Genomic DNA, 24622 nt, shown 5'->3' with positions numbered 1-24622 from the left:
CATTTAAAGGGAGCCTGAACATGACACATTATCTAGAATCAAATATTTTGGTGAGTTTTCCAGGCACATTTGCCATCAATCACATGTTTTACTTTATCTTTCATCTGACAGGACATTTAATGTACTGGGAGAGTATTTGGGTTGGAATATTACCTGATACCAAAGTGCAAAAGTTTATCAAGAAAAATCTGCCTTGTCCTTTAGTGAAGTTCTACGTGAGTACTTACCGTTGTGGGGATGACTTCACTTATACTTTATGGACAAGTATTCCAACACAAGTCCGAACAATGCTGGTCAACCGAATCGTGAAAGAGAAAGTCATTGTTGGGTCTATGTTCGACTTATTCAAACGGAGGTATTATATGCAAGAAATCGATCACATGCAACTTACAACACAGTACGAGTTCAATCCAAGCAGAGCATTGAAAATGAAACCTTTTTGTCATTTGAGGATACCATCTTGTCGAGCTGGAGAACAATTGGTTCATTCTTATTACAAAGAACCTCATTGGCAACGAAGCAAGGGTTGGAATTGCCAGCTTTGTCCACGGCACCGTTACAAACCATTGGCTGGTAATAAGGAGAAATGCATTTCATGTGATTACCCTTTCGCCACAAACGCTAATCGTTCGTCATGTCACGATCCTTTCCAATTGAAAAAAATTGATGCTTCGGATCCTGTCATGATTTGTGTTCTTGTATTCTCCACTTTTGTTTTCACCCTCATTTTACTGACCATGTTCATTTTCTACGGTAACCGAAAAACCCCTATCGTTTTATCATCGAATCGGCAAATGACTATTCTTCAACTAACCACGCACTTGGTGTTGACAGCAGCACCACTTTACTTATACCTCAGTGAATTAACGCTCACTAAATGCATCTTAAGGCAAGTGGTCATCGGGATGAGTTTTTCGATCACAATTTCAGTCAATATTTCAAAAACACAGAAAATCTTCATGATTGCAAACAAAACAACTCTGATGACTCGTTCAGAAATCCTCTTAACGAAAGCTTCAGAATGGATGATTATCGGGACTGCACTTCTTTTCAACATGGCGTTACACTTGACAACAGCTCTGTACTATTCTTTCAGTATACAAACCAAATACCATGATCACACAATCACAAAAGAGCATTACTGTAGCAATGGTCAAATGACTTCATACCAGCTATTTTACGCTGCTTTTCTTAGTGTTATTAACGGTGTTCAAGGAATTCGCGGTCGCAAACTTCCATCGCGATTTCGCGAAACCACCCACGTGATTTATTCTTTTTTCATCTCCTTTATTGTGATCGTATCGACGGGAGGAATATATGTCACTAGGGTGTATTTTACAGACCAGGCGGTCATAGTGTTTGTTGTGACGATTGTTCTGAACACTGTTCACTTCGCACTGTTGTATATTTATAAAGTCTACATCATCTTGTTCAAACCATCCACCAACACAAGAAGCAATATGAATCAACAACGAATCTCACGCATGCAATCTAACTTTCGAAAATCGACAATGCTACCAACTTCAAGCATTGAGAGTTCTTCTTGAAGTCCTGTAGATAAGATATATTTTTCACATTCTTTCACATGTTTACATTCTTAAAAGGTTTCGATTCCCTGTTAAGTCTTAAACCATCAACGGTTAATGATAACTTTGGCTCGCGAATTGCTCTGTGATAATAATCTATGAAATTTGCAGGAAATACCTTCCTTCTAAGGCTTTTTAGGTTTAGTGACCTTTAGTGACAATACAAATGACTTAATCTGATTTATCTCTCGTATTTCTTTTGGGATTGTAAATATGTTTTTATTAATTAAATATCATAATTTTACTCGAGAAACTTAATTACGAATCTTTATTTTGACAATGTTTGAAAATTAGGAATTATTTTTTGAAATTTTATTTTGTGGGATATTTTTGTAAAAAGACGAAATCTAGTAAATCAAACAAAGACAAAGATTATTTTAAGAATAACTGTTTCCTTAATTTTTCTGATAATTACTTCACAAGAAAAGTCAATCAATACTGCTTTGATACTGCTTAGGTATCATGATAATCAAACAAGCTTAGTATCATGCGACTTTGCAATGTATTTTACGCTTCCTGAAAGTTTCGTCTTAGAAATTCATTACCAAGGGTTTCTAATCTCATACGTTCAACTTGTATGAGAACAATTTAATGAAGAAAAGCATCAAGTGTTTTGTTTTTACATAAGTCTTCCCGTTTCATATCAGACACATATTTCATATCAGGACAGTGTCTGTCTGTTGTTATATTATGCTGATATAGGCAAAAAAAAGTTCTTCTTTTCCTCTTTCTGACCAACCTTGCTCCACATCTGTGCCAATCCAATGTAAAAAGGCTTGTAAATTAAAATTGATGAGTAAGCCAAACGATATCACTCTTATTTAAAAACAAAACCTTTATGTGTTTGTATTCATTTGCCCTATCTGTCATTTCTACTATTTTATGAATGGTGCTTAAATTAATCTGTCTCAGGGAGAAGAAATGTGATCTCATCCTGTTTTTTCTAAAGCAAATAAAGTCAAATTTTATGTGTGACAGGGTATCGAGTAGAGTTTGTTGCAAGTGGTCTCCACAAGTTAAAACAAGGTTAGCTTATTTTGTAGATCAATCTTTTTACATTTTCTTTATCAATAGATGAAAAATAGAAAAATGAATCACGATTTAACTAGTAATTATGGACAAGGCAGAAGCACTTTTTAATGTAAGTATTTCACCAGATTTATGCAGTTTTTCTCATTTATCTTGAAAGAAATTTGTTTAAGAAGTATTTTAGAATTTGTTTGCAGCATAAATTGAAAGATGGAAAATCCTTTTCCTAAATGCCGAAAGTTTCCATAAGGTGCATATCAGACAATTTCGAAAGAATACCTAAGAGGCAGAATCACTTAAATAAGAACTCTCTTAGTAACGTAGACAGGAGGGGCGAAAATTTGTGTAGGAGAGCAGACTTTTGTGACACAGTAATTATCTATTCATATTATAAAAAGATAATTACTGTGTCATGAAAATCTGCTCTCCTACACAGATTTTGCGCCCCCCCTGTCTACGCTATTGTCTCTGGATAATAAAGATCAGCGTAAGACTTCCAAAATCAAAATATAAAATGCAAATGAATATGAGTATTTTTGATAAGAGTTCACATCATGGTCCTCGGTCTATGGGGATCTATATACCCCTACAAAATTAAAATCAAATGAGTACCATCATGCTAATAAGAATAGATTTTCATAGAGGCTCGATATCTATGCTTCACTCTCTTTAGGACAAGGTTGATGGAAATGTCGTTGGACCATCAACTGATTCATCGGGCAGTGAACTGATCTATTTATGTTATAATGGCAACTTTCAAACCATCCAGCTGCTCATTAAAAGTAACCAACAATTATTGTTGGACAAAGCTTGTGGAGGGATTGGTGATTGTCCAAAGGTTGAGCATAAACCAACATGGAAGAAGTTGCAAGAAGTGCTGTTGAGAAAACATGAAACTTACACAGGTTGCGTTTTTATTGGCTTCTATGAGAGCTTAGATCTAAGTTCCACTTGTTTTAACTCTGTCTGTAGACGAAAATTCGTCTAGTTGAAAAAATTGATTTCAGTAGTAAGAGAGTTTTTGTGAGATTGACTTACCTTTGTAATTCATTTTCAACTGGTTCTCTGTTTGCTACATGTCAGTTATTTAGTTCAGCAGTCCATATCTTGAAATCTCCAGTTTATGAACGTCTTTTTCTCTTTTAGTTGGTGATTTATTGCTTTGTGTGGCGTGTATTTTGCAGAACCAAACCCTGGTAGAATTACTGACCAACAGAGGCGTAGATGTCAACCATGGCACAACAAAACACGAACTTTTATCTCCCTTATACATTGCTTGCATTAACGAGGACATAGAAATGATTACCTACCTAATGAACAATAAAGCAGAAGTGATTTCCGTTATCGCCAAAGAATTTCCTACTCTAATCTCACAAGTGTTAGAAAAGTGAGGTTCCTCTTTAAATCAACCAGGATTTATAACTTATTCCTTATAACCCAACTTATTCATCTACTCCTTTCTGAATCGTACAAAACACGCCTATTTAAAGGAGCCTGGGTTATAAAGATTGACGTTCTGTGTCCATGGAATTCCAGATATAATGTGAAACTTCAATTCTTCGTGGTTAACTCTCGTGGTTAGTCTCTTTGCGTTTTAAAGAATGATAGGTGTATCAAGGATCTTTCTCAAGTCTTTTATTTTATATCTTGGAAGGTATGGTACATTGATATAATCAACCAACTTCTGAGCTGTCTTTGTTTATGCTTTTTTCAGACGTATTGAAGAATACAAAGTACCAAGACGGAAGGGGAAGATGAAGAATTCACAAAAGAAGAAAACCATGTATCGTTTGTGTTGGGAGAATTCACACCTCCATGCTTTGAATAAGGATTGGTTCATGGTGGAGAAGTATAACATCACCAGAGTAGAGTTACCAAGGAACAAATTGACCAAGCTGGTTGACGGTTTCTTCCAGTTGTTACCACTACTGGAAGAACTAGATGTTGCGTCGAACCATCTAATGGCATTACCAAGTGATCATCTGGCAAATTCAAAGTAAGAACTTTAAATTATTTTCCATACTCGAGACTTTCAATCTTCCTAGTTGTACAGTGAACATCTAGTTACCAATCATCTTACCACTTTCAGATTGAAGCGTTTAGATGTGAGTTCCAATCAATTGAGATCTCTTCCAGAGTCCCTCTTCTTCAATCAAAACATTGTGGTGATCGATGCTTCATCCAACCAACTCTCCTCTCTCCCACATACTCACACAAACTGGAAATGCTCAGCTTTGGAAAAGTTTGTCTGTTCGAAAAATGAGTTAACAGAACTCCCAAAGTCTATCGCGGGCGCTAATCGTATTCAGATTCTGAATTTGTCTAGGAATAAATTTGAAGTATTCAATCGATGGTGGAAATGTCCCCTGGTAAGTATGTTTATTATATATCTGCTACTCAGTTTGATCTGAAATCGTTAAACGTGAAGCGATTTGATTGAGGCTCTTAATTCACATTCAACTTAACTCTTTGTGACACTAGACACATCGTAACCTTATTTTTATGGTCGAATGTCGTCTAGCTGAAACTCGCAACCTTCCTGCATTCTGTAGGCGAATGTAATCACAGAGTATTTGTTAGGAATCTTTTGATTAGCATTGAAATAAATGTTCATCTTTTCATGTAGGTTGAATCCTCTTTTTTGTTTTCTCAGGTGGATGTAAACCTCTCATTCAATCATATCAAGGATTTCACACTCAAAACAGACTCCTTTTGGTCCAAAACAATCAAAACGTTGAACCTCACTCGCAATAACTTGGACTTCATCCCATCGAGCATCTTACATTTAACAAAACTAGAAAATTTGAAACTTGCTCGGAATGCTTTGAAGACATTACCGAGACCAGATCTTTGGAAAACGAAACGCCTTCTCGACCTCGACCTTTCATATAATCAGGTAATTTTACTTCCTAATTCTCGGTTGCTGTCAATAACATCAAACAAAAGAGCCATACTTTTAGGTTGTTTTTTTTCTTCTTTTGAATGAACGATTTTTTTTGTTTCACTAAAGCTTGTTGTTTGGACTTTTTGGTTATGAAAAATTACAATTACACATTACGGCAAATACAAAATCATGAAAAAGAACTATCAACCAATGCTCGGGTGAAAATCTGTCAAAATACAGTACAAAGATTTTTAATCTCATTGAAGTATATAATTGTAACAAGATATTAGGCCGATATGGTATTTGTGAAATACCCTTAGACCTATAACTTCAATGACTTTGTTTCAGATCACGACGACGCCGATAACTGACGGGTTTTTGGACCTGGAGACGGAAGAAGTGGAATACAACAACACATGTGAACTACCTGTCAAAATCTTCGCTGATACGCTCCAAAGTTTGAACCTCGCTCACAACTTACTTGATGAAATCCCTGAAACACTCTGTCAATTGAAAGCACTTGGAAGACTTGATTTGAGTCAGTAAGTTATCGGTTGATGCTTGCATCGATCCTAATTGCATTGTAGTTTTTCAATAGACACGCAGACAAATGCAGATACCAGCTCAGCTCCTTCTTTCCAATTGAAATGTTGCTTGTTACCATATATTTCAAAATCTTGTCTGGGCTGCCGATGGGACGAATATTAGGATACTCAGAAATTATCTTTTTTGTGGTTTTATTTTTAGCAATACGGGATTGACTTTTCTACCACCAAAGCTTGGTCTCCTTAAAAACATTTGGAGCTTGAATCTGAGTGGACTTGATATCAAAAACGTCCCTCATAAGTTTGAAGGTAAAGTTTTAGCTCTTCATTTAAATGTGATAATCTGATCCACTATTATATATAAATATGTAGCCAACAATTTAGTTTGATTTGACAATATATTTCGAAAACTGTGTTTCATTTTCAAGTCTAAGAAAGAAGAAAAATATGTAAGAATATATAGAAATCTATATAGATAGCTGGTATCAAATATACAACTTGCCCTCAAAATTTCAAAACACAGCTGGAAAAAAATTTTCTATTTCAAGTTAAATCAATCACAAGTACCTTGCTCTTGTATTAATTTTTAGTGTTTATGTAACGACGGTTAACTTTCTTTTATCTTGATAGCCTCTAGGGTCATTAACTCGGTATCTACGGAACGTATAGATAATCCACTATATCCGCAACGTTCGTTCATTCAACCATTTATTCACTCATTTATTCATAGGGTTGAACCACGTGAAAGTATTATCGTTTCTTCGGGCGAAGTTGAGGAAATCGAAACCATTCAACCGAATCAAGCTCATGCTGGTCGGCTTACAGGTACACGATTCTAAAATATGGTATATTCATCACACGAGATATATGGCATTGCGTTAATTTGGCGAGTCTGTATATCTGGCCCGTTATAACTTTAGCAATTACCTGGACAAATATCAGTCTGAGTTCCCAAAAGCTGTTTGAAAGGGATTTTATTTTTCATTAATTTGGTAGTAGAAAATACCGTTACTTTCAACACAAAAGCTGTTCGAAAGCATTTGAAAACGCGGATCCCGTGCGCTGTAAGCTCACAGTTAAAATTCCTATTATCATGACCTTTCTCTCTTCTTCACCACAGGGACGTGGTAAGACGACATTAGTGCACGCGATCCAAGGTAAACCACCTCCTCCCAACATCTCCACTGTTGGCATCATCGTTGAACAGTTCGTATTACCATTACGTAATCAATACTATTTCTACTCGTCACCAAGCCCCGAAATTATGTTTAGCGTGTGGGACTTGGCAGGCCAACAAGTGTATTACGCCACACATCAATGCTTTTTGAGCGGCAAAACATTGTATCTGGTGGTGTATAATGTCACTCATGGCTCTGAAGGAATCGATAGCTTGGGTTCTTGGCTTCTTAATATACAGGTGTGCTCTTTCATTCTATTAACTCTACCTATACTTTTTATTGATCCGGCTAAAACTAACTGTTTTCGCAACACTCATATGAGTTCTTTATCTTTAAATCATTACGAATGAAAAGGCTTAAATTTTGAGTGTATTTGCAGTATTTTGCCGACAATTTATGGTTTGATTGAGCATCCTTTTACATGTAGGCGCGTGCACCCAACTCACGCTGTATCATAGTGGGTACACACGTAGACAAGATGCCAGTCTACCGGAAAGAGGAGACACTCATCAAATATAGAAAGCAAATCATGGATAAATTCATGAAAGAAGGTTTCCCAGCTATCAGTAAATGTGTGTTTGTATCGGGCACAAGTAACGAAAACATTGAGGAGTTGAGAGAAGTTGTTTATAAAGAAGCCGAAGCAATGAACCATCAATCAGACCTCGGGAAACTGGTATGTATTTAATTTACATCATTTGGCATTTCATAGAGGGTCTACATCGCAGAGCACTATACTTCCTCTATAAGAAACTTTTCCATCAAATCATCCCTCACACAAGTAGATTACCGTTTCATAAAGTTGGAATCGCATATTTTGCAAAACCGCAGGTAGTATAATGACCCCGAATCCGTCAGTGTATCCCAATAGACCTAAATCATTTTGATTCACCACAGGCACCGATCAGTTATTTGGAACTGTATGATCAAATTATTATGGAATCGGTTCGCCGTAACGAACAGCAACGACCACCTGTTCTTACTACAGAAGAAATGTTACAACTGGCTGAACAAAACACTAATAATGATATCATGGACTTTGAAGAATTATGCACGGGTAGGTTTACAATAAACGTATTCGTCTCGAAAGTATATAATGATCTCTCCCCTTCCCATCAGGACATACTCAATGAATTAATACTTAAACCTTTTTAGTTTTGCTGACTCTTTACAAGGCCAAGACCCGGCAAAGAATTGAAAGCGGCCTCGTGTAAACACATGTCGCATCATCGATCATCTCTACCCACTTTTGATTTCTTCCGAATCTTCTATGATATCAAACTGAGTCTTTCCTCATCAATTTTTTGACTTGGATGATGTCTTGAACATGAACATGAAACTTGTGTCAATAATTTCCGCTGACTTGCAAAGTGTTTTATTTCGCTTGAATCCATCGCAGTGAATTCAAAGCTGTGTTTACAATTTTATTGTAAAATAATATAAATCGATAAAAACATACGTTATTTATCGATATAAATGAATGAGAGCTTTCAAAAAGCGTCTTCACTCTTCAGGAACTTGTTCCTATCTGATTTGATTCTCCGATTTGATATTTGTTTAGATACTCGTTAATTTTTGACGTCAAATATTTTTTATCAATCTGACGTCACTTTTCATCCGTAACTTTGTGACGTATACCGTATCCGTCACCTCATCATTTTGGGGGTGTTTTTCAATATTCGATAAAAGGCCAGACCGATCCCACATTTCATCCCACATTTCATCCAACATGCCATCTTTCGAATGTTGTATGAAGTGATGGACCGGTTTGTGCCAATGTAAAATTCTCAACAAAAGAAACAGGATAAAAAGAAAAATTAGATAAATACATGTTGGATGAAGTTTGTTTGTCATTAAACATTTGATCCAACATTTGTGTCAAGATCAGAGACTTTTAACATTCGAAAAATACCGCTTTAGTTTTTCATCGAACATTTTTTTACGGTTTGCCCTGGCCTGTACCATCTGGAGGCTTTCCCGGTACGAAACGAATCTAAATTTTCATAGCAAATGTATGACGAGTCTAGTCCTTTTTTTAAACAATAGTAAGTCGAACTATGGTATATTCTTTTCCTTTTCCAGCTTCACAGTTCTTGCACGAGAATGGTGTTTTGTTGCATTTCAACGACCATCTACGTGGTTTGAACAACTTGTTTTTCATCGACCCTTCATGGTTGATCGATATCGTTGCTTTGGTCGTCACCGTCCGCCAAAGAAACCCTTACGTTCAAAAAGGTTACATCACCGAGCAAGAGTTACTCTACATCTTGAAGAATCCCTGGCTCCCTGAAAAGTTTATTCCTCAGGTAAGAAAGAAACGGCAGTTTTGTTTAAAAAGACGAAGATAAAGAATTTCATGTGATATGAGATTTGTTAACCATCAAAGTATACTCTGCTTATCAATCGAAAGTTCTATCCACCCAGTCGCATATGCAATCAAAGAAAGATTCTAAGTCCCGTCTTTGATTTTAGTTGTATTTTTTATTTCTTCCATTGTAGTACTTGCGATTATTGGAACGTTTTGAGATTCTATTATCTTTGGAGGACGGCAAATTTCTGATCCCTTGCATGTTATCTGAAGAAAAACCCGACATAGAGCACAAAATGTTGCACGTCATCACGTCAGAAGAAATCCGACATCATCAAATCAATGTTGAACGAACTACGAACTATCTGACTAGAAATTATCACATGCAGTATGTACCCGCTGGATTCTGGGCGCGGTTGATCGGTTAGTATCTTTTCATTCATCCATCAACCTTTGAATTTGCATGGAAGGGAAATAGGTTTGAGTTACAGTTACATTAGTTCCGAACCCGATCGCGTCATGACTAATGTGTGTATTATCTGTTAATCTGTATTTTAATCTTTTGCACTTCCCCGCATGCTCTTTTTGACTCCTTTCGGCTCTCCTCTTTCGCTATATAGCCCGTCTAGTGATCGCAGTGCAGAAGTGGAGTTTACAAATTCAACAGGATGGGAACACAGGCTACACTAAACAATTATGGAGAAAAGGCTTGATGGTCACATATGAAGATGGATATTTCCTCATCGAATCTTTCCATGATCAAGAGGTATGTAATATTTTCCTATACTCTCCTCTGACGTTGGGTGTTTTAGTTTTATTTTCGTAGCGTTGGAGTGAACCAAAACCGTAGGACGGTTAGGAAACGTAATATTTTTCATGCTTGTTCTTCATATCTAACTTGCCTTTGAAGTTTACAATCGGGCCTAAGGAAAGATTTCTACTGAAGTTAGATCAATGCGAATGCACGTTTGACAGCTCATACTTTCAAGTTAACACTGACATGTGACAAAACTGACTTTTATGCCTTAGCTGAGACCAAAAAAATGGAGCAATCAAGGAGTTTCCATCACAGTTTGGTCGAAAACGAAAGATTTCTCGGTAATGGGGTTCATTGTCGACCACATGGAAATGCTGATAACTGAATGGTACCCAGGTATAAACATTATTAGAATAATTTTGAGTGGAATTGTCTTCTACCCTAAAAGAAACATCAGACCTTTGAACCTAAGAAACAGTTGCGTCAATCGTTAGTATAATATTTTACTTATCGTTTTGGAAGCGCGATTTCAGTCGGCAATAATAACTGTTTCAGGTTTGGAGGGGATAAACGACTACGGTGATAATCTGGTGCAAAAGTTGATCTCGTGTCCCATCTGTTGTGCGCAGAAAGCCATTGACCTCGTTCAATGCTGTGACCAGAACACTATCAGCTTGAGAAACCATTATGGTTCTTTCTTTCGGAACGAGTTCTTCATCAACCAGTTTCCATTGGATACGTGCGCTTATGCTGCTATTGATCACCAAGAAATCATTTGCGTCAAACATCCCGATCAACCAGTCCGACTTGAGTTACTGATTCCGGAAATTATGATGACCGACCTACCGCAAAAGTACTGTATTACGGAAGACAGTTTAGACTTTGATCCACACACATCGAGAAAGTTGGGAGACGGGGGTGCGGGTGTTGTTTACCTTGGTCGTTATGATGACGAAGATGTCGCCATCAAAAGATCACATTCTGTCATCATGAAAGAAAGGTATCAACATTGATTGCATTTTTGAATCAGATAAATGCTGGCTTATCACTATCTTTCTATCTAACATACTTCTCATCTTGCTACTACTATTATCTAACCTTTGCTTTACTAATATGTTTCGCAAACCAAATGTCCCAAAAGTCGCCGAGCTAATTAGGGAATTTTGGAAGTAGATTGGCGATTTCCATACTAACACATACTAATGTTCTTTCAGTGCTGACAAACTACGTAACAGTGAACTGACAAAGTAAGTACAGTTGAACCCATGTAATTCGAATTCTCAAGGGACCGAGAATTTTGTTCGAATTACATGAGTTTCGAACTAGATGAGTTTTCGTATTTTTGACCTAATTCGACGAAAGAAGTCTTTCCCAGGTTTACTTTTGAACATTTTTTGTATTTTCGAGTTAGAATAATGAAATACTAAATTCATAATTTTTCAAAAGGTCTTTGATTGTTTTGATTGTTTCATTTTCTGTTCTCGTTTCTTGGAAATCTCTTCGGAGATCTTCTGAATCAGTGGGATGACGTTCGATGATTCGAAAAGTATCAGGGGGGATCCGGGTCAGAATTCGCCGGAAATTCGGCCGTCGAAATAGTTCCTCGGTCGGCGGAATAGTCGTCCGGCCGGCGGAAATGTTATCCGGCCGGCGGAAAATTGGCCGTCGGAATAGTCATCCGGCCGTCGGAACAGTTATCCGGCCGCCGAAAAAGTCATCCGGCCCGCGGAAAATTGGCCGTCGGAAAAGTTATTCGGTCCACGGAAATCGAGGTCGAGTTATTTTTTTCGAGTTTTTTGAGTTATGAAAAACCGAGTTGTTGCGTCCTTTTTCGTAATTTTTAGCTTGATTACATTAACCTTATCAACAATCTGGTATTCGGGAACCGAGGAGTTATAGAATTATAGAATTTATTTAATAGGGAATTAATTTTAAATAGAATCTAAAAGTTATTCAATTTAAAATAACCGAGTAGTTAACAACAGGAAACAACTCAAACAATTAAAATAAGCAAAAAAAAAACGATAACGACGATATTGATGATGACAATGACATCATAGTTATTAAACCAAAATTTACGGGAAATGTTGTTATAACTCGTTTTTTCGTAGCTCAAAATAATAATTCGAAAAAAATAATTCGACCTCACTTTCTGCGGACCGGATAACTTTTCCGACGGCCAATTTTCCGCGGGCCGGATGACTATTTCGGCGGCTGAACCAACCTCGTTCCCTGCGCATTATCAGCTTTTTGATGCTTACTGATAGCGCTAGATCAATCAATCTAGATCAATCAATCAATCTCTGGCGTCAACCAGTAACGTAAATAAAACCTGGGATACACGGGGACGAAGTTGCGGCTGAACGACTATTCCGCCGGCCGGATGACTATTCCGACGGCCAATTTTCCGCCGTCCGGATAGCATTTCCGCCGGCCGGACGACTATTCCGCCGACCGAGGAACTATTTCGACGGCCGAATTTCCGGCGAGTTCTGACCCTGACCCCCCCCCCCTGATAGAAAAGGGTCATCTTTTTGAGAGTCTCGATCGCGTCGTCAGTCTCATTTTGCGATGGGGGTGGATTGACAAAATTTCGAGTTGTCAACTCCAAAATTCGAATTACATGATTAAAATTTCTTGTTGGAACCGGAAAATCTGTTTGATTTACATGATTTTTTGAATTACATGGGTTCGAATTATAGGAGTTTTCTTGTAAGGTTTCCAAGGTAAATTTTGAGGGGACCACAGAGTCTGTTCGAATTAAGTGAGTTTTCGAATTACATGAGTTCAACTGTAGTTATTAATATGTTGAAAGTTTGATTTCAATCCTTGCTTTTATTCGGTTACCACATCGAAGAAATTTTCAGTATAATTTCATCACTTCATAGAAGGATCCCCTTGCAATTATAAGGTAATGTGTTCAACTACATCTACAAGATAAGAACGCTATTACTTTTTTTTACTCACAGTCAGCAGGGAGAAGGAGCTTTCGATCCGAGTGACCGTTCTGTGACGCAACTTTTGAGTTTGGATGATGGGAGAGTGGTCAAATCGTTCTGGGAGATGAGACAAGAGGTCGGTTCAAAACAACGTTCATTTTGAATCTTATTACTGTATCACAGGACAGTGGTCATTTTCACAACAGCAGTACGAATAACAGAAATTTGCAATGTAGAATATTAAGAATTTTCACCCCGATTGTCCAATCATCTATTAGATTTCTTTTAGTTTATGTTTAGGATCAGGTTTTTCCGGCTTACATAATGTTTACATTATTATCTTTGAGGTCGAGATCGACAGAACATCGTTAATATTTATTCATTTCTCATAGGTTTTAGTTTTATGCACATTGCAACATGCAAATATTGTGAAGTTTCTTGGTGTGTGTTTTTCACCCTTGTGTTTTGTGATCGAGTTTGCTCCCATGGGAAGTTTGTTCGGCATCCTGGAGAAAGAGCAAAAGAAAGCAGAACTTCCCATTCTTGGCATGCAATTGACATACCTCATTCTTTTCCAGGTGAGCATGATCTGACAATTATTTGAGAACTTTTCAGAGTGCATGGGTTGATCGGATACGAGTTTTACGCGAAAACATACAACTTACATACATGGTACTAAGTGGTGGTCCTAATTGAAAAAAAACAGTTTGCAACTTTTTATCAAGGGACTAAATGGTGGTCTCAATACCAAATATGAGGCATCAAGTTAGTATCTGGTACTCAAAATCCTGCAAAATCACAAAAAAATTCTTACTATAGGCAGTCTATATTTATTCCTTACCATTTTATTAGGATGTTTATTACGTTTATTGTTTAATTAACTTTTGTTTTTTGTTTTCCCCTGGGTGTAATCATAGTAGGCCTGATTGGTGTACTTGTCGTGCAAATTTGGAACAAAGCACCAAATTTGGTCCAGGCATGCCTAATACCCTGTGGATTGATATTAGAAGGGTGGCCCAGAAAAGGTTTAAGGGTAGCCCTTATTTCTGGACCCATTTATTGAAAAGCCCAAGAGCTCATTTTTTATGGAAATTTCAAACTCATTTTAGGCCAAAACCAATTGTAGAATCTGAAATATCTCTCTGAAATAACTCCCATTCAGTACAGAAATCAGCCATACTCTTCTATATAGTTTTTCAAGAGCTTTCAGATTCTATAATTGGTTTTGGCCCAAAATGAGCTTGAAATTTCCATAAAAAATGAAGTTAAAAATAGGAAGTTTTTTAGAAAATTTAAGAGGTGTACCAGAAAGTACCATTACTAAGAATTAAAGGGTGGTATACCTATTTTGAGGGGGGAAATCAACTTAGTACATGGTACTTAACGGTGGTGTGTCATTTTTGGACCTACCCCGGTGGGGTGGAGGTCCTATAAATTCACCTCTGTCCGTCCGTTCGTTACCAGCTTTTCTCTAGACTGGAGTCGTTTATAATGCGTGTAATACTAAAAATACCAATACTAATAATAATAATACGGGATTTAGTTTGTATAAACGACTGGAAGAATCCGGAGTTCCAGCCTTATAGATACAGGGGCTAGCTACGCAGAAAATTGCGTAGCGAGAAAACAATTTATCAAGCAACAACAAACTCTCAAAACGAAATCAACTCAAATGAAAAACTTTCAATACACAAATCCACACATATTTTTTTTCTCAAGAATCATTTTGAGCAGGAAAAAAATTATAATTGCAATATTGACACTTTTCTTTTGTTTGGAGTTAGTGCACAAAGGTTTCTAGACGACTAAAATTGTTCTATTCGTTACTTTTTGCTTTATTTCTACTATGTATAAATTAGTCGTCTAGCTTGCTAGACTAGCTTTTCTCGAGATTGAATCATAGGAATCATTTGATTTTTGGTACAAAGGTGCAAAATGGTGGTGGCCAAAATGTGACGGAGCCCGATTTTCGAAAAAAAATTTTTTGGGGCAAATTTGGGCCAAAAAACGGCTAAAAAACGGGATTTTTGGACTTTGTAAAAAATTGGATCATTAATTTTTTCAGATTTTTTGCATGAAAGTAGGGTACCATCATAGGTAAAAGATGGCTGAAGCAGATTTTTGCGAAAAAATTTATTTGGCTTAAAAAACGCATGTTTATCTATAAGAATCACTATTAATAAACATACATCAATGTTCTTAGTCAAATTACTCAATTTTTTTATGAGATAGATGTTTTTTTTTGCTCACGAGGGCTTACTTTTGAAGCATATGTGTGTTTAGACATGATATTTTGGTTACTTGGCGTGTTTTTATAGAAAAATTGGCCGAATTCTACATTTTTTTATAAGCACATTATCAATTACTTAGGTATTAGCTTTTCTCGAGATTGGCTCTTTCATTCTTTATGATTATTTGCACAAAGATGCATAACTATAAACCCTCAAATGTGACGGAGCCCGATTTTCGAAAAAAAAAATTGCGGGGGCAAATTTGGGCCAAAAAAACGGCTAAAAAGCGGGTTTTTTGGACTTTGTGAAAAATTGGAACATTGATTTTTTCTGATTTTTTGCATGAAAGTAGGTGAAAGATGGCTCAAGCAGATTTTTGTAAAACAACTTTTCAGCTCAAAAAACGCATCTTTATCTATAAGAATCACTATTAATAAGCACACATCAATGTTCTTAGCCAAATTACTCGACTTTTTGATGAGATAGATATCTTTTTATGCTCACGAAGTCTTGAATATGAAAGAATATTTCAAGAGCATGAAATTTTGGTTTCTAAACGTTTTTTTTATAAGAAACAAGCGACTAATTTTAATAAATTGTCACTATTTGTGTACTGAATGATTGTTTAACGTTCATGCTCACGTAGATATCAATTATATATGTGTTAAATACATAACCAGGTAGGTCCATAAAAGTATCACTTGTTCAATGGTGATATCAAGATTGTACCGGGTACTAAGGGGTGGTATACCTATTTTAAGGGTTAAATTCAACTTAGAACCAGGGTACTATGTGGTGGTGGTCTCAGACAAATTTCAAAAAACAAGAAAGTTCAACTTTTCGGCACTGGTCCAGTACCACAACTTGGTACCCCCCCCCCTGACTAAAGCTCTTTTCCATTGCGATCACTGTGTGTAAGCCTCTGTCAATTTATTAAGTGTAAGAATTCTGTAAAACACCAACTTCTCTATCCATCAGATCACAGAAGCAATCAAGTACCTTCACAGTTGGAATATCATTTACCGTGACTTGAAATCCGAAAACGTCCTCGTCATGTCCCTTGATCCACAACAAACCATCAACGTCAAACTTCCGACTACGGCATTGCAGCTTTCGCAACGCCCCAGGGTGTGACGGGCGTTGCTGGAACCCCCGCCTTCCAAGCGCCTGAAATACAGAAAGATTATACATACGACGAAAAGGTAAACTGCCTTTCTCCACAATGTCTGCTAGGGAAACCATCCAGGATCCTGCCATTCTATAAGCCAGCAAAAACTAAATGACACTTGTAAACTTAAGTCTTTTACCATTTTCCATCGAAAACAACCAAAAACATTGCTACTTCCCAAAGGCGGAGACCAAAACAAATTATCTTCCAAGATTATGGCGCCCTTTTAGATCTATTGTTAAGGCTATCTAAAATGATGGAAAGAGTTGGGGAAAGACTAAGGCGCCCGCTGCTTCGAGAGTGGTAACGCCAAAACGCCCAACATGATCTTCCAACAGAATGCGAGTTAGTTGCCGCGCGAGTTACATCTTGCACTCCACCGCAGCACACAACGAAGCGTGTTTCAATGAATATTATTGATTATAAGAATATCTTATGTGCTTACCTTCAGTAAACTTTGAGTACTTCATTGAAAATGAAGAAGGTAAGAAGATAAAAAATGCGCTGGATAATTTTCATTGTAACAGTTTGGTCAATCACTGCTGAAAGTTTGGAAAAGTTTTTCCGACGCAAAAAAAAATGTCAGCCAATTAAAAGCACAGTGTGGTGCATATACTTACTATGTTTGTTACATCGTCTTAACCTGATAGCAGCTGTGGAGTTTCTTAACGCGACACGCTGAAGCTCTAAAGTACCGTACTGGGCCAGAAAATACACAATCTGTTATCAGGTTACATCGTCTAGGCTAAAAAAAGTGCGAAAAGACAGGAACGTCATTTTTTAATGAGTGATGTTATAATTTTTTCGATTGCGGCCGCGTACAGGAACTCTCCATATGTTCCTAACTGAATGTGTTTTGTAGCTAGTGGTAGTTTTTTTTACTATATTTTCATATCGTCCATAAGTCCATTAGGGATTTTTGTTTCTGAAGTAAAGAAAATAGTTCGTATGGCCAATTGCCGAGAATTGTAAGAATTTTTGTTTTACAACCAGTGGGTCCTTCAAATATGAATTTTAGTGCAGAAATTAATGATCTAAGTTTTGTTGGAATATTAGTTTTACATATCTTTATGATCAATGGTTAATTTTCCTTAACTTTCACCATTTAACCAGGTGGATATATTTTCGTACGGTATTTGGATGTATGAATTGCTGACCGGCTGTCTCCCATACCTCGAATACCGAAGTTCTTCCGAAATCAAGAAAGCCATCCAGACCGGTGTTCGGCCGGACTTCCGTAAAGAAGGCTACCGTTTATCTTACCCTTATGCTGAGCTGCTCATGAACGTGAGTAGTTACAAAAAGCTTTTTCTACTTCGGGGAAACCTATTTTGAAAAATCACAAAATGTAGATTCAATTTTTTACCCGAGTTGTGCAAAATTACAAAGCCCAATTACAAAGCCCAACCACGTTACGAAATTAGAATTTCTTTCTATAGGAATGTTGGCAACAGAGCCCGCCCTCACGCCCTTCCTCGTACGAAATGAGCGCCTTCTTCAAATCAACTGACATGATGACCCTCCGTGCACTGTACCCAAGCAATCAAGATTCGATCTATCTGGAACATGTCACTTGCCATACTATTTGGCACACTAATTTTCCCGGTAGGGTTTGCTTTGTTTTATTTGTGTTTTATTTTAGAACTTTAAAGATAACTTTTATGTACAAACAATATGAAGTAGGCCCTAAATACTAATCTGTCAACTACTAACGAACAAAACTTGATTTACAAGCGGGAATATCTAACCAAACGACGTTTGATAGTTTGAACGGTCAGCTTGATTTTCTTTATGATGAACCATATAGATGAACCCATAGTCTGCGGCCGGGTCAGAAAAACTTTTTTTTTCACCCGGCCGGTTTCCGGAAACACTACATTTTTTTATTTTCGCCTAAAATCTAAATTTTTTCTTAATGAAATGATTTTCGAATACCCGTAAAGATAATTAATTTTGACAGTGATTTTTGCTGGCTAGTCTCTTTCAAATGAATTAATGGTCAAATGCTAAAGAAAAAACAACGTATTTCTTGAATATTTTTTTCCACTCTTTCAAACCAAACAATTTAGGTATATAGAATACAAGTTATATGGAAACCCATCTCATTTCTTGTAGTCGGTAGTTTGTGAGCTACTGATTGATGAAAAGGAAGAATCGTGGTCTTCAAACTTGTAATGATTATTCTCATTCTTCGACATTTTGCCATTTAGATGCTCAGGAGTGTACGTGTCTCCATCCTTCTGCCCTTGGACACCGAAAAAGGATTTACCACCTTCTTTGTCTTTAGCACTTGTCCCTGTTTGCTCATAAGAAAGCTCATCTCTTGTTACCGCCATTGTCTGTCCATGTTTCGTCCCTTCGACCCTTTCATTTGTGCCTGCGTATCTCAGCTCCTTGTATTGTGTCTTATCGAAATCAGTTTTATGGTTCATCTTTTTGTTTACATGGTGGTCTCCTTCAAGGTGATGCTTTGCGAAGTGATCGGATGACATCTTGCTTTTGCTTTTAAAACTCGACTGCTGACTTGTGCTATTAACTGTTTAAATTATTCACATACTAATTGGGCCATTTCAACTTATATCCATACATGGGATGGAAGAACGTTTCCAGGGGGTAAAATGTTATTTTAAAATTTCCAGGGTGTAAAAGACTGATTTAAGCTCTTCCACCGTCACTTTAATTAAGGTAATAAAAATATTATCCACACCCTGTCTGGATTTTTAATGGAACAGCCCATTATGAAATATCGATATCGTGGATTTTTGCTTTAAATAATCAGTAGTCTCTCTCAAAAGTCAATTTAGATTATTAACTGATAAAAGGTTCCCAGGAAGAACGCTGGGAAAATATGAACTGACAACTGAAAATGTATTAACGACATAACAGAAAAAGATCTTTGGTTTTTCGAAAAATAAAAAAAAAAGCTACTCGAACCTTCGAATGCAATTGGATGGAAGTTAAATGAATCTTGGCGTTTGCTCATCAATTAATCTACCTTTTATATCTTTAAGATTAATATTGTAGACCTTTCGTTTTTGAACCGGTCTATTCATCCCTGCAAAAATTATTTTTTTAAATAAGATGGTTTAAAATGATCCGTACAGATGAAATGAAGATCTTCGAGATGAGGAGCGGTGGAGAAACTACAACAGATTATCACATAATTTAGTGAAATCTTTCTTTCGGTTTTAAAATAACTCACTTCAGAATTTCCTCAACTCTTTAAATGATCTGTTTAGATACGATGCAATGTGATCCATCTGACAAAATCTTGCTTTGGAACAACAAGAAAGAGAATCGAACCTTCGTCTTGTTCGATTTGAAATGTCATACAATCCGATACAATGACTCGTTACCAGGACCCCGTGTCAGTTGCGCATGTCAAGTAGAAGAAAATGTGTGGCTAGGTTGTGAAACGGTATTTTTGTTGATTGGTCGACAGTTATTTCTTTTTTCAAATTTTGATTATCATTTTGCATACATACTTTTCAAGGCTTTGGCCACTTTAGCTTCTCTTATCGGACGAAAACTTATATTTTTTATCACAGAGAAAGCTCTTATTATTTTAATTTTCTCCATTTTAGAATAGAGTTATTGAGATATTTGGATTCGTCAATTCTGAAGTCCCAAAGGTCCTTTGGACTTTCTCAGATTTCGAAGACGACATATTGATGATGCAAAAACACGAAAGCGAGGTTGGTGTTTTCTTCTTTATTTATAACTTTTCATAAACTTCGTATCTTTTCCTTTTCATCTGACTAATTTTTATTTTTCGGTGTTTTGATGGATGACAAGTATTGTCAAAAGTGTCGACAAAAAATAATTATTTTCTTTTGATTTTCCTTTCTCAGGGCATATTAACAGTGTTCACCACCTTGGCCAACGGCACACTGGTCATTTTTACGAAAATGGTGCACCATCGGAAATCTGAACTTATCGAAGAAGAAGATCTGTGGAGTAGACAGGTTGGATAGATGTTTTCTCTATCGTGTGACGAACGTGTATGATACAACTTTTCTTGGAGTAATAATTGATGAGTCTCTAAACTGGAATAAACATATATCAAGCATCGAAAATAAAATCTCTAAAAATATAGGTATCTTATATAAAGCTAAACAGGTACTAGACATAGATTCCTTAAAAAAACTATACTTTGCTTTCGTTCATAGCTACCTTAACTATTGCAACATAATATGGGGTAGTACTTTTAAAACTAGTCTTAAAAAACTCTATAGTAAACAAAAACATGCATTGCGCATTATGTTTGGTGTAAACAAATTTGCTCCGATCAGTCATCGTTTCAAAGAATTGGGCGCACTTAATATTTATCAATTAAATATCTTGCAAACAATTTCTTTTATGGGTAGTGTCAAAACCAAGACTTGCCCAAAAGCGTTTTTAACCCAATTCCCGACAATATCACACAAATATCAAACTAGATATTCAAAGAATGCTTTTAAAATACAGGACGCGAAATTAGCCGTAAAAGGTTTGCAATCAAATACCGGGGTCCATTCATGTGGAATAATGTTCTTAGCAAAGAACTCAAAAAATCCTGCACAGAAAATCTAAATTATGTTTCAATAAATCAACTAAAAAATATATAATGAATCTTGACATTGAGAAATATTTTTAATACTATCGTAAAAACCGAAATGTCTCTTTGTTAATAATTTTATCTTCTACTTCTTTCTCTCTTTATTATTATATAAACTATATTACATTTATACTTTTTTTCACTACTTAGTCTGTAAATAAACAAACTTCGCTTCAAGGGGTTAGGTGAAAAGACAGTAATGTCTTCTTTTTACTCCTGCGAATTTTTTTAGTTTAGGAAAGATTTTTACTTTATCATCAATATTAAGCAAAATTGCGTTGTACTATTTTTAGATCTTTTTATCATTGCAAATACTATGCTACAAAAAAAAAAAAAAAAAAAACCTCCCTCACTTGTAAGAATTGAGACCGTTTTCGTCTCGGTCTGTCTTTTCTAAAAAGTCAGCTACTTAGGGTGACGTAATTTTTATTGAAACTTGGACATCTTTTGCCCACGTGAAAATTAGCTCTTGTAAGATAATGGAGAGTAGGATCCAAGTAATATTAGTAATATCCTTTTGAAACTATGACTCAAAACATTGTTCGGATAACATTTCTTTTACATCTTCCAGGTCATAAACTTGCAAACACGTGGTCGACCAGCCAAATGTATGACCATTACAAACAATCAGACAGAATTATGGGTAGGATCAGGAAATTGCATTGTGGTATTGAACATCCAGACACGAGAGATTGTTGACCGCCTCGCCGTCACAAAGATGAGTGACCAGAATGCGTTGATTTCCGTTATGTGTGGTGATGGAGAGGATACGGTATGGACCTCTCTATGGAAGTCCGGCTTCGTCACTCAATGGAATGTCAAGGAGAGAACCAAAACATTCGAATATTATTGCAGTGAAGATAAACCACTTCATAAAGGAGTTCGTTATGAATGTGGAACTTTTAAAAATTTATTTCGACAACCGACTATTGAAGAGAGAGACCTGAAAGTGAAAGTTCAAAGTCCGATTTGTGAAGAAATGAAGACTTTTAGATCAAATAACAATCGCTTAGCTGAAGACACTCTGTATAAAAGACCTTCACTACGTTTTCCAACACGCACTTACGTTCGTCACAAGTCCTCAACGGCGTCTACTTCTAGCACGTTGGATGAACTCACCTCAAACTCTACAAGCAAGCGAAATAACATGTTCAATAAAACTGTGACCGCTTTACGCTTCGTCAAAGGTATTCTTTGGATTGGCCGAACCAATGGTGACGTCATTGTTATTGATCACGTCACAGGTCACGTGACTGGGGTTCTGGCTGATGACCATTTAAAGCTATTGGGTAATGATAACCGATACATTCAATCAATGGTTCCCATGGAAAAGGACTCGAAAATGACAGCCTGTGTTCGAATAAGGAATGAGGCTAGAGGACGAAGAAGTCTGGTGCCTAATCTATCGTTGGAAAGAAAACAAAAAGAATGCTATCAAATTCTTGTCTATGATATTTGGCCATCAGGCCAATTCAATCATTTCAACGACAAAGTTCAAGAAATTTTTAATGAGTAATAAGTCAAATTTTAAGGCTCCTAAACGTTATTTTTCATTTTTTGAAAGATTTTTTTGTCAAACTTTAAATTTGCTGCCATTGCTTGATTTGACTTTAACAGAATAAGAATACAAAGCAACCCGATATTGACCTCCTCTATAAGTCTTAATGTCTCCATATTCTCAAGGCTTTTCTTTCATGTTGACAGTCTTTATGGTAGAAAAAACTTATTTGTAACAATTGTATATTTTGAATTAGATTTTTTATATTAATTTTTCGTAAATTTGATTTTTTTTCTACATTTTTTAAGGGATTTCAATATTTTAATGCAATTACCAATGACTACGCAAAAAAGAGAAAAAGAAACTGAAAATGAAAATTTCTTTACGATCAGAGTATATTTTACATTTCATATATATTTGCTGGAAATATTTCACATTTATTTTCTTCTTTCAGAGTTACTAATAAATAATCAACAGCAATGGATCATGCGAACAACTTCGGACAACAGTTGCAATACATGATCAACGCATGCGCATCTCAAGCACAATGGCATCATCAACAATTCACTAAACTACAATACAGTCAACAATATTTCGCTTATTTGTTGCAACATCAGCAATTTCTTGATCCCAACTACTTGGATAATTTTCTTCGAAGTTTGAATGATCAACAAGGAGCCTGGAATCCACCAGCAGCTGAACCGCCTGGTCACGTGACTACAACTGACCAATCACATGCTCACGTGACTACAACTAACCAATCACCTGCTCACAAGAAGCGTAAAAAGAAACGTAAATTGAAAGTGAAAGTACACAGTGGAGAGGATTGGACGAACGCAACTGAAAGTGAAAGTGGTTTGGATCTTGATGATGGCTACAAACAATTTCTCAAAGAGTCTGCAAAGTTTCGCGCTGAACGAGGTATGCAATTGTGTATGTCAAGGTGCTTAGAAATCTCTCTGTGAGGGAACTTTTTATTTCACAATAAATTCACTGGTTGACCATGCATTTACATTGGAGCCTTTTACGTACCAAATTGAACATAATAGTATTTACCTGAATTCTTTCTAGACGCCCAAAAGAAGAAGCAGCATCAAACAGACGAAGAAGGAAAAGAAGAGAACAACATAGAAGTTGAATACGTAGATAGTAAGAATTTTTTTTGCCATCTCCAATTTGTGTTACTTACTTTTCACTATCTCCTCTGATACGAGTACAAAATACTGTGTAAGGAAACACAGTTGAAAAAGTAAGAGAGAAGGTTTCTTGTGGAACTACTGTGGCGAGTGACAATTAAACGCTAGGGACGTTGGCTCAGTCCCAGTGTCTGTTTCTACTATTTATTAATGATTAGTTCATTAATCTTACACTACTACCTTGGATTGTAATGTGCAAGGAAAGCTCATCCTCTTGATTTGAGATATCCGATGACGGGTAATTCTCATAGATATCTTCCTGGTCGCTAATTTTCAACCTAGGTGGAACCATTCTATATTTTTGCTTGAATGTCAATTCTCACATTTCCTCTTTAGTTCTTCACAGAGGACCAGAAGGAACCACCTTACCGCCCACCGCCCAAAACAGGAAAGAACTTTATGACAAAAAATACGGTGAAAAAGGCACGACTATTTTAAGCCTTGAGACAGCTTTACAATGGAAATATAACAAATTAAAAGACACTTGCTCGCCGATCATGTGGCCTGCTATACCTCTTCGTCTAGTTTATGATGATGTTTAATCATCGGACGAAAATCTCGGACAGTAAATATTTATGGTATTTAAGAATATTTCATGCAACAGATGAAAGTAGAAGAAAGGACAAAAATGCTATTTTTCTCTTGCTTGTGATGAGTAATTTGTTCAAAAATTATTTAACTTGATTGAATAAGGTTTTTTTCTGAT

At 36.5% G+C, this 24622-nt stretch overlaps 2 protein-coding genes across 2 annotated transcripts; both read left to right on the top strand.

Annotated features, from left to right (window-relative positions):
• The first annotated feature begins 2655 nt into the window (after nucleotides 1-2655).
• On the top strand, nucleotides 2656-23066 carry LOC136805760 (leucine-rich repeat serine/threonine-protein kinase 1-like). The gene is given in 28 exon segments (XM_067062307.1): nucleotides 2656-2727; nucleotides 3289-3520; nucleotides 3762-4002; nucleotides 4330-4611; nucleotides 4705-4984; nucleotides 5269-5511; nucleotides 5848-6041; nucleotides 6247-6353; nucleotides 6775-6869; nucleotides 7165-7461; nucleotides 7650-7898; nucleotides 8120-8279; nucleotides 9305-9528; nucleotides 9722-9953; nucleotides 10151-10296; nucleotides 10560-10683; nucleotides 10843-11287; nucleotides 11502-11534; nucleotides 13257-13362; nucleotides 13619-13804; nucleotides 16436-16544; nucleotides 16547-16659; nucleotides 17739-17912; nucleotides 18065-18230; nucleotides 19865-20043; nucleotides 20210-20320; nucleotides 20477-20590; nucleotides 21794-23066. Coding segments are annotated over 28 exon segments (5814 nt in total). The 5' UTR covers nucleotides 2656-2700; the 3' UTR covers nucleotides 22739-23066.
• A 75-nt stretch (nucleotides 23067-23141) lies between these two features.
• On the top strand, nucleotides 23142-24550 carry LOC136805758 (uncharacterized). Its single transcript, XM_067062304.1, has 3 exons — nucleotides 23142-23641; nucleotides 23792-23869; nucleotides 24253-24550. Exons 1-3 carry the CDS (start codon nucleotides 23200-23202, stop codon nucleotides 24456-24458), a joined length of 726 nt encoding a protein of 241 aa, XP_066918405.1. The 5' UTR covers nucleotides 23142-23199; the 3' UTR covers nucleotides 24459-24550.
• The last annotated feature ends 72 nt before the right edge of the window (nucleotides 24551-24622 follow it).

Source organism: Clytia hemisphaerica, unplaced genomic scaffold, assembly GCF_902728285.1.
Source record: "Clytia hemisphaerica strain Z4C2 unplaced genomic scaffold, Clytia hemisphaerica genome assembly, whole genome shotgun sequence".
In the NCBI taxonomy this organism is placed as follows: domain Eukaryota; kingdom Metazoa; phylum Cnidaria; class Hydrozoa; order Leptothecata; family Clytiidae; genus Clytia; species Clytia hemisphaerica.
The sequence above is the reverse complement of the archived record's forward strand: the minus strand, read 5'-3'. Positions and strand labels throughout refer to the sequence as shown.

Excerpts from the sequence above, each read along its gene's own strand:
- LOC136805758 (XM_067062304.1), top strand. The coding sequence starts at position 23,200 with ATGGATCATGCGAACAACTTCGGACAACAGTTGCAATACATGATCAAC. Across the intron at positions 23,642-23,791 it reads AAAGTTTCGCGCTGAACGAG|ACGCCCAAAAGAAGAAGCAG; the intron begins GTATGCAATTGT and ends AATTCTTTCTAG. Across the intron at positions 23,870-24,252 it reads AGAAGTTGAATACGTAGATA|TTCTTCACAGAGGACCAGAA; the intron begins GTAAGAATTTTT and ends TTTCCTCTTTAG.